The sequence below is a fragment of the Pagrus pagrus genome, assembly GCF_965226575.1.
Source record: "Pagrus pagrus genome assembly, chromosome: 18".
Lineage (NCBI taxonomy): Eukaryota > Metazoa > Chordata > Actinopteri > Spariformes > Sparidae > Pagrus > Pagrus pagrus.
Window position 1 is genome coordinate 15,108,409 of NC_140202.1, and position 10,574 is coordinate 15,118,982.

The 10,574-nt window shown below is 44.5% G+C and overlaps 1 protein-coding gene across 1 annotated transcript in view; it reads right to left on the reverse strand.

Moving 5' to 3' along the window:
- LOC311274419 (fibroblast growth factor receptor-like 1) overlaps positions 1-10,152 on the reverse strand; it is a 28,674-nt gene extending 18,522 nt beyond the window's left edge. Inside the window, exons 1-2 of the mRNA XM_084382095.1 lie at positions 9,855-10,152; positions 9,017-9,107 (exon numbers count right to left, since the gene is read on the reverse strand). Coding sequence (XP_084238221.1) covers positions 9,017-9,095 — 79 coding nt within the window. The 5' untranslated portion in view covers positions 9,096-9,107; positions 9,855-10,152. The remainder of the gene's footprint in view (positions 1-9,016; positions 9,108-9,854) is intronic.
- Positions 10,153-10,574: the final 422 nt, after the last annotated feature.

The window sequence follows — 10,574 nt, forward strand, 5'->3', positions numbered from 1 at the left end:
CAGAGGAGAGAAGAAAAAAACAAGTCAGGGAGAGAGAAGTAGGGTGAGTGTTAAAGAGAGGAGGGTTGATTTAGAGAGTGGCAGGGAGCAGAGGCTAAGATGGCAGTGAGGCCTCCTTTAACACACAGCTCATAAGGAGAGGAGGGCTGCATGGGGGAGTGAAGGGGGATTAGGTGGGCCCAGGCGGCAGTAACCAGGAATCCCAACAATCTCACACCCCACTCCCTGGCCCGGGCTCAGCCTCAGCCACATGACACACTCAAACAGACCGCTCTCTCTTTCTCCAATACAGAGCAGGGCAGCAACAAGCACCTGTTTATTACTGTCTGTCTAATATGTTTGGAGATGGGCCGACCACTTGGCACGGAGAGGGACATTGTGTGAACGCTCACACATGTTTGGCTGCTGCGGACCGCCTGTGTATTGTCTCCTATTGTCTCTGATAAACACACAGATATGAAAGTTTAGAAGGAGTTAAAGATTAAATCCCTTACTTTAGACTTGTATTTAACCACATACTCTAACAGGGGGGAAAAAACGCACATTAAAAACTTTTTTATGATTTTTCTCAGATTTATTACCTTTTTCTTGTAAAATACTGAATATATAGTATTGGGCAGTATTCAGGCCTGTACAAATCCCCCAAATAATATGATTTGAGAGGGAAAATTCCCTCTTTGGTTGAATTGCACACAACTCATGTCCAAACTTAGACCATAAACTGTGATTAGAGGTCACAAGTAAGACATTGTAACCGGCCAAGACAGCGTGGCTAGTATTGTTTTCTCCTTGTGAACCTGTGTGCGTGGTGTGATGACAAAATATGGTCCTGGAGACACCGATTGTAGCAGGAAATACCAGAGAAGCAGTTTTGAGTACTATATGTTTGTCTGTCAGTCTATGGACAGATACTTGTCAGCCCAATATCGTTTTTAGTTGGTACTAATAAAGTATAGGTCCTCTATCCATTAGACTGTACATATGCAACAGATGACAACAGGACAACATCGTCTACACATAACAAAAACCCTGTTTACGTTGTTTCACAGCCTCCATCAGTCAACAGTGAGGTGCATCCTGCCGCTCCCTGCATGCCTCCCCTTTCTACCTTCCTGCATTCCACAGTGGGAAACAAATAACCACCTGACCTGTGTTTGGCTCATTGTGTACAGTTAACACAGCCAGAGTCCAGTCTGGAGGTGCTGAATGAGATACAGATGTCTTATTAAGACATCACTCTGAGTTGGTCTGATGTTCAACTGACTGGCAGAGAAGCACAGAGGCTGTAAACAAGACCGTTTTCAGCCAGACATGCTGTCACTGGCGGACCAGTGTGTGTTGTGGTCACATCTGCGTGATGATGATGATGATGATGATGGCCAAGCCTGGCACTGAGTTCCCCTCATTTCTCCGTCTCCAGGAACCCTACACCGGCGTACAGTCAGAGGATCAGCCAATCTCCATGACACTGGGAAGCGCTTTACACCAGCGCCTTTGTCAACAAGGTCTTTTCAGGAGAGGGCCAATGACAGACTGCGATGTAGCAGGAGTGTTTGGGCAGAATGGAGCGATTCAGATCAGGGCAGGAGGGAGGGAGAGGCTAGCAGAGGAGTGGGTGAGGGAGAGAGAGCGGCGGGTGAGACAGAGACGAGACAGAGCGGGGAGAAGCAAGGCGAGACAGACGGAGGGGGTGGAGAAACTGGCAAAGCTCTCACTGACAGCAATGGGGCCTCTTGACAATCCAGGAATATTGTCTGAAATCAATCTGTCATCGTGAAGCTGTTGAGCCTGTCATTACGATGTGGTACTCGCCCTTTCACAGTGACAATTTGTTCAGTGCTTTCCCAGTTCACCTTACTCCTCGGCTGTAAAAAGGTCACTACCCTCTATCCATCTCTATCCGCCAGTCTGGCTGACTCTCTCTTTGTTCATCAACTGTCTGCACTGAGCTATACGGTCCTTTTATCAAGGTGACCTGCACAGGAACAGGCAGCTGACGACCAGAATAGACTACCAACTATCCAGTAAATGTAATAATGTCTTAAAAAACAGTAAACGTGATTAAGAGTCTAAAGCCATGCTAGTGGCTCTTTGAGGCTATACTTTGGCACAGAGGTGCTTTCAGGTAAACGCTAACATCAAAATGCTAAAAATCTCACCAATTCATCTTCTTGGGACCTTGAATATATGTACCAACTATCATGGCAACCCATCTATAGTACATTATCTATGTGGCATCACAGAAAAAGTCAGGGGATAACCAAAACCCCAAGAAACCTTGAATGTCTGTACAAAACTTCCTGGAAATACATCTGATAGTTGTGGAGATATTTCAGTCTGGTCGACCGCCTGACCCACCGACCTACATTGCCATCCCTGGAGTAATAAGGCTGCTAGCATGGCTAAAATGGCTAAAAATAGACAAAAAGAGCAGTCACTTTAGCTAATATTCAATGTAGACACAGAATAACTATGACTGGTGCACTGCTGCCATCTGCCAAGCCTCTAACTCCAAGTACATCCAGGCTTGGGGGCTGATCCAAGGCCCAAACTCACATCCCAGTGCATGAGGAAATCAAATCAGTTTCACTGCATGGTGCAGCCTGGGATAGCAGTAGCCCTGCTATAAAATATGACAGATTATACTCTTTGCTCCTGAAATGATTTTTCCTCCCTTGTCCCGTTCCACTCTTCAAGTCAAAGCGGGGACATATTTTTCCATTCATTACAGAGGTCCCCTGAATGAAAAATCAGGGCCTCTTCGCCTCCTCACTTCATCCCCAGTGCTGAGAGAGACTGCTGCTGGAAATGGGTGCAAACAAATTCCATCATGACAGCCTATACCCTCGCAATGAAAACTCCTTTTTTGACGTACTGTGACAAGCAATCGCCCTGACCAGACTCTTTATAACCTCAATCAATGGGGACAATGCGCATAGAATTTCCGAGGTCGCTCAAAAGAATCGCTAATGAAAAACAAAGTGGAAGCAAAAAAGCCACAAAGCCATGTGGGGTCTCATTGAAGCTCATCGGAGGTGAACTGAAAGACAGGGGGGGTTGAGGAGGGGAGGATGGAAGAAACTGGAAGGAGGGTCCGGGGGTGTGTGTCGTAGGCAGCAGAGGCCTCATTCAGAGCTTGTTATCCCAGCTGTCCCCTGGCTCGGCTTTCTTCAGGCTCAGCCAGCCATCGCTGTTGCCACCACCATAACTTTCAATCAACCTTTTGACTGCAGGACGGCAGGGTTAGTGTGTGTGTGTGTTTGTGTCTCAGGACAGCAAGTGATTTTTAATGAAACCCTGAGAGGAGAAGGTGGAGGAACAACAAAGACAGAGAAAGTTTTAAAGCAAGGCATCGATGTCTGATATGAGATTACAGAGCTGACTGGCACCGAATTGCTTCCCAAAATCATAAACAGAGGAAAACAATGAAAGACTTGATGGCTCAGAGGAATAAAAAGAAAAAACAAGAGAGGAAACTCATTATCATGTTATATGCAACAGGTACCTCCTGGCAGCCTGATTTGGTTTTCTGATAAGTCAGGATGAGGCTACGAGAGCAAAGATTCAAGCAGGTTGTGGCAAGTACGTACAGTAAGATGGGCCAGATAATGTTTCTGCAGACTAAATCAGCCTTTTATTCACTAACATCTCAGTGACAACCGTTGAACTTGTTCAAACCTGCTCAGAAAAAATCCTGAAGGCCACCATCACATAAACACAGTACAGATGTTTTCTCGAGACAACAAAAGGTTGTCATGGGACAGATTTTGTAGGTTTCCTCACAAAGGTAGCTCAATACCGAGGAGAGGGATGCCACAAGGAGTCACTGCCAGAGGAAATGGAGATGAGCAGAGAGAAGAAAAAAGCGAGAGATGTTTCACAGGGACGTACTGTATATCACTGATTTATATATGATTGAGGTATCTATTACTTTGAGTTACATGTTCAGTGCAAAAGTTGCAAGCAAACTCCTGCACACTGTCAAATTTGAAGTTTCGGTACAAGACCTTCATCAGGCAAATAATTTTTTTCAATTGAGAAGCCGTCTTAAATAGAGTAGCTGCAAGCCTGCAACCAATTACATTCCCAAGATTAATAACAAATATATATTCCCTATATGAAAGCGAACATCCCATTTATAACATGGAGCAACAGGAGCAAAAATATTATACACTGCAACGAGTTAAAAGGAAATAGTTCACATAAATAGGTAAATTCATATTAAGTGGACGCTGAAAGTCTTTGAGGCTAAACTGCGACAACAGACGAGAACAATGAAAAACAGCAACAACAGAAAAATATGAAACTTCCTAATCAAAACAAGGTCTCACAAAAACAAAAAAAAGATGTTCAGCGCAACTATTATCCCATTTATTATACAGTCAAAGATTAATTTCTGAAAGTGTCAAATTTGTTTTCGTAGGGCGGAGGAGGGTTATCAACCAATTAATCATCTATCAGCTTTTAGCTCCAAACCAAAATGATTATATCACCCTTGAAAAATACACTTTTGGTCCTCTAATCTCTGCACCTCCTGGCTGCAGCTGGATGCAGACTCACAGCCCGACTCGTAAATCTACAAGTTGAAATCTCAGGGAAACAAAACCGGCTTCTCCAGTTGAGAGGTGAAAGAGGAGAGCAATTGGAATGTCATCATTTCACTTCCCAAAGTGACTGAGTGAACATCTGTGGAGAACAAAACGGAGAGGAGGAGCGTGATACAGGAGAAAATAGGAGGAGGAGGGGGTGTCCCTCTCCACGACTTGGCTCCTCAAAAGAAATAGAGAAAGCAGAGCGGGACTGGAGAACTGAAGGAGGCTGAGAAAGAGGGGTTGCGCAAGACAAACACTTCCCACTGTGGAGCTGAAATGTTATTGTAAGGTCACTTGTAAGGTCCCAGCGAGGTGGACCCTCACCCCCTCCTACAGGCTCGCTTCCAGTCCACTCTTTCTCTTGGCCAAGGGTGTAACACAGCAGCCTGAAGTGTGGAGTCTAAACAGTGTCCTGTGTCATCAGATGCTTATTTAACACCAAACAGCTGCCAATTAAATAAAAATCTGTTAAATCCTGCGAGTCAGACCAGGGAAGCGCGTAAAGTTGATTATCATCTGAATGGTGACAGTCTGGCACGTCCGTGTGCACTTTGTGAGCAGCCACATGGGTTTTGTGAAGGTTAACGGGAGCAACAGGAATCCTATTTAACTGAACCCAAATTCATTCAGCCAGCAGGAAGAGTGTGTGTGGTCTGAAAACACTCCCGGAGCCAACTGCCCAAACAAAACTAATGAGCATTGTACACACGCAGAGACCTTGGTACGATTCAATAAGACTTTTTCTTTAAATATAAAACAAAAAGGAAAAGTCTCCTGCATTAGCATACAGCTGAAAGTGACAAATATTGAACGCAGACAATGCCTTGTTGAAATTCCACATGAATGCTAAATGAAGTGGCCATTAAAGTCAGTCAATGAGGTGAGTGTTGCTCACAGGGATTATATGACCCTGCTAAAGTAAACACCAACTGACCTCCATTATGACTACTTATCACAGCTACAGCCCTTTCCTTTCTTTCCCCTCACAGGGGTGAAGTCTGACACATTCCTCTCACCGAATGTTTCCTCCTGAGCTGACAGGGTCAGCACTGTGTGCTGATAGATGAGGAGCACGGATTGCTATAGTGGTGCTAACATTATTTCCGTGATAGAAACAGAGGGATCGTAGCGGCAGGAATATTATTTCCACCTGGTTTGGAAGGAAGGAGGCGGACTGGGAATAGTTGTTGGTGTACCTCTGAGGTTTTCCAAATTGCTCTGTGCTTCTTGGATGTCTCATTATCATGACTTTTCTCAGGGTAATTTCAGCCTGCTTAATAAAACACATGCATATATTCAGACGCACGAAAGCAGCCTCTCTCGCTCTCGTAACTTCTTCTCACGCACCTCTAAACGGCAGCGCCTCAGTAAAGAGAGTCCCCCATCTACTGTGAGCTCTAATATATGGCAAATAAGTCCAGTCTACAGGGATGAGGAGTGTTTAAAATTAATCACTGCGGCTCTGTCCAACCTGGGGGACCGCCACTCCAAATAATCCATCAATTGTTCTCCTAGACTCAGTAAATAGGGGCTACAGAGAGTTGAGAAAGGCTGGGTGGGAGTAAAGGTCAGCTCATGCCTTGTTTTAACGACGGCACATTAACTTAACTCACTTCCTTCAACTTTACACTGCTAATAAAGGGGAGGAAATGCACAGAGAAGCAGGGAAAAAAGAAGGGGGACATGTGTCAGAAGGGTGGCAGGCAGTGTTGGTGATGCACTGAATGGTCGGCCAGATTAGAGCTGTAGCAGAAGACTAGAAATGTTTGACTTCCCCTGAGTTCCACTGTTTGGTGTGGGCTGGAAAACACAACGTAACATGAAGCTGATTTTATTTCAGGCACCTAAATGGAGCATTTAAGTGTGACTTGGGAAAAGCAGCACAGTCGAGCTTTTTCATCACAATTCTTTCTCCTTTTCTTCCCCCCCAAGTCTCACCAGCTTGGCCCACGGGCCAGAACACCACTGTTACACCTTCTTACTATTCAGGAGCTTTTTAAAAAATAAGAGGACTTTGGGGCATTTGGTTACTGAGAAACTAGCCTCATTACAGTTAAAGGAAATGGAAAACTGTCTGGGAGCCAAATAGCCTTGTGATTTTAAAAGCCCTTGGCATACAATTTATCTCATAGTACCTTCTTGTTATGAAACCATGATGTAACTCTTCTATAAAATGTATATTTTCCAACAGGGTTGCAGAGCAGTTTGCATGCTCTAAACTTCACCAGATGGTGAAGCAAACATGTGCAAAGTGGAGTCACATACATGCCCAAAAGGACAAAACTGTATCTGTAGCCTGTTTCTAATTAAAATGCATCCAAACAGCACAATTCAGCGCGTGTGTGTTCATTGTTAGCTAGTCCTGGTGCATAGCAGAGACACCTGGTGCCTCGCTGTTTCTCCCAGGGTGCATTTCTGCAGATCCATATGTCCAGGCTGCAAGCATTCCACAGTTAGTGGAGCCCAGTGGTCCCCGGGCCTGTCACCACATTAGAGGCTCTGCTGGGACACATCACTGAGCACCTCCTCCAGCTGCTGGGGGTGGCGGAGCACCAGAGGGGGGGGGGAGGAAAGAAGGCGCTGGGACGGAGGAAGTGAGGGGTGCCTAAGGGGGGGGGGGGTCTTAAGAAATAATTCTTGCTTGGCCAGTCGCAAAGTCGTAGCAGTGGAAAGAGTGAGGGAGGGTCCATATGTGCCTGTGTGTGTGTGTGTGTGTGTGTGTGTGTGTGTGTGTGTGTGTGTGTGTGGCACAAGGGCAGGGGATCCAGGGTCAGATGTCCCCTGATGACTGACAGCAACAGGCTTGAAATCGTTCACCCAAACTCACTGTCTTCTCAGGTGCATTGTTTGACATAACAGCAGTAAAGTAACACTCCAGTGTGCTTTTTACTGTTTCACACATAAGTCAAAGGCTGCCTGTCCTTTATAATTTAATTTACATTTGTCAAAGATGTCATCATACATTGTTAAATTTTACAGGGACAGTTTTACAGCTTTTTCTGGCCTTGGCTTCACTATAAAAGCACACGCTTCGAGTCAAAACCTCCCAACTGTATTTCACAGGATGTCAAAGTCAAGCTGTTGCGTTTTTGGACCGTAACACAGAACTCACTGTATCGCTGCTTCTGCTGAGAGAACTGAGGGATATTTGCACTTCACACATTGTCAAGCATCACTCAAAATCATTTCATTCGCGCCGCCTGCCAGCTACATATCTGCTGATTTGTCTATCTGCCTGTGCATCTGGTATCACTTTCAGAGAATTTCTTTTTTTTTGTTCAAAAGCCTGTAAATTCTTCCTCTTGACATTAAATCATTTCAGACCCACTGGACCTCCACTCTCCTCCATCCCATTCTCCTTCACTGACATCTGTTAATCTATAAACATACAAAATTGCCTGTCTAATCTTATTTAGCCTCAACGTCTTGTTTACTTTTGGTTTAGTCGTGTCGTGAAGGCACGGCTGCCACGCTGTGAATGAGGCATTGTCTGCAGACCCACAGATCTAATCTCCCCCTCTAAACCGCCACCAGCCCCCTTCTACCTCGAGCCCTGATAGCCACATGCAGGTATTGTACCTATCAGACGCCTCTTTAATTCGCTTCCACACTGAGCTGGAGAATAAAGAGAGCGCTATGGAGCCTGCTTGTTTTGCCAGTGCGAGGTCTTCCGGGGAAATGTGTCTGGCTTTCAGATTTCTCTCATTAAATCCAGAGCATGGTTTCAAGTTTTGCCTCGGTGGGTCTTTGACTCACAGCACTGGATTGCATCAGACATGGTTCAGTAGTCAGTGATGGTGGATGAAATCATTGAAATTGCCTCGACAGTTTATTCATGACCTGTTGACAAGCTCACTGCAAGTTGTCTTCATAAAGCAAAGTATTGATACTGGCACAATAAATTCTTCAGTGAATTGTGGTCAGACTGAGGTCTCCCACTTTCTACTCACGCACACGCACACACACACACACACACACACACACACACACACACACTCAGGCTGATGTGAGACAGTCTCTTGGCCAGCCACAGGAGAGCTGGACTCTTACACTGACTTGTGTTCTTTCACCCTGGGAAGCTGATGGATGATGTTTGTTTGGTTTAGCTGCAGTGAATGTCCACACACACACACACATATACACGGCCATGACTGAAACACACACAAACTGGGGGTAGGGGTTGGCTTTCCCTCTCTCATTCCCCTGCCCCGTGTTGATTTTGGGCTCCGTTTAGAGATTTTTAACTTCTTAGTTTTCCGTCTCTTACTTCTCGGCGCGAAAGAAACGTTAGGAGCCAACCGAGACTTTCTTAACGCTCACAAGAAACCAGCCAGTCAACTTGAGTTTAAATGATCTGGTGTCAGCGTCCGGGGTTCAAAAACACAGCATTAGTTAGAAAGAAAGGTTTATGAAACGGCTCTGACCTCTTGCACAGTCAGTCAGTAAAACAGCCTCGAAGACGAGCAGCACAATCTTCAGGATGCCCATACTGTCCATCTTCATGTTCCTCTGAATCTGAAAGACACATGGTGACAGTTACACACAGTGTAGACACCAATCCATGGACAGTAATCGAGCTATCACAGGATTTAGAAAAATACATCTTTAAGGTTCAATTTCACGTGCTATTATTAAAAAAACAACTTTCCTATATAAAATATAATATGTTATATGAGATATTTGATGCGTAAGTAATGTTAATGGTTGTAATATTAATTTAAAATGAAGTTTTAAAGTCAGTAAAAGATTTTTCCTAGTTGGACAAAGTATTTAGCTGCGATGACCTCAGTGGTTATCAAACTAGACTCCTGGGACACTCTGGGAGGTCTTTGGGGTCTAAATGAACCCAAATTAAGTATGTTTAATGTCAGATTAATATAAAATCTATATATCAATTCCATAGCAAGACATTAACAATAAATTTGTATCACATGATGTGAGAGAGTCATTGTTCAGAGTCCAAGTACAGTCAGACACTCAGGGTCGGGGTCTGCCTGGGGCTTTATGTTGGGGTCTTGTAGGGCTCTGTTAAAGTTTAAAAAGTGTAATAAGACATAATTAAGTACATTCAGAAAGCTAAACGAGGTTTTGAAGCGTAGACTTTGTCTGGAAACGTCTGTTTCACCTAGTTTATCTCTGGTGCCTAACTGTTACAGTAAAATGTGACTGATGCGTTCACTTGCAGCTTGTGAAAGGATGCTTATAAACAGCTGAAAACAAAAAATGGAGGGAAATGCCAATATAAATGTGTCGATAACGTACCTGGATGTTCAATGAATGAAGTCAACCTTATAGCAGCCTCTTGACAGAAGTGTTCTCAGCTAAAGTCCGTGTTGAGTCCATGAATCAAAAGTGTCAGTGGTCGACTTTTCACCGACCTCTAACGGACCAGCGCGCCCTCGTCTCTGAGATAAAATAACAGACTCGAGGCTGTAGGAATAAAACTGGACTCCACCGCGAATCAAAACGTCCCAGAAACTCATTTAGTAAAACTCCAGTCCAGTCCGTGTAGTCCGCTTCGTCCACAAAGTGACTTTTCCACAGTGCGCACGGAGCGGAGACTTGTTGTCCGTCCCCGGAGCTGCAGCTGCGGGCCAATCAGAGGCTGCAGAGGCCGGACGCGTTTAACTCTTTATCCCACCCGCAGCAGCCTCTTCATCACAAAGCCTTCATCTCACCGCTGTAACAGCTGCGGAGCTGAAATCAAGACACCACACTAATATCACTGCAAAGTTAAGACCGTGTGGTTTCAGGGGTTTTATACAAGCCGCCTACTTTATATGAGATTAATAACTTTGAACAAACTTATTGATGGGCATCACAGACTAACATCCCCACATTATTATTATTATTATTATTATTATTATTATTATTATTAATAAAGAATAATCTGCAGAAGTTGCGACTGAAGCTTCCTCTTGAATACATTATTTTCTATATGTCAGGATAAATACATTTAAATACGTATAGACGAGTTCAGAC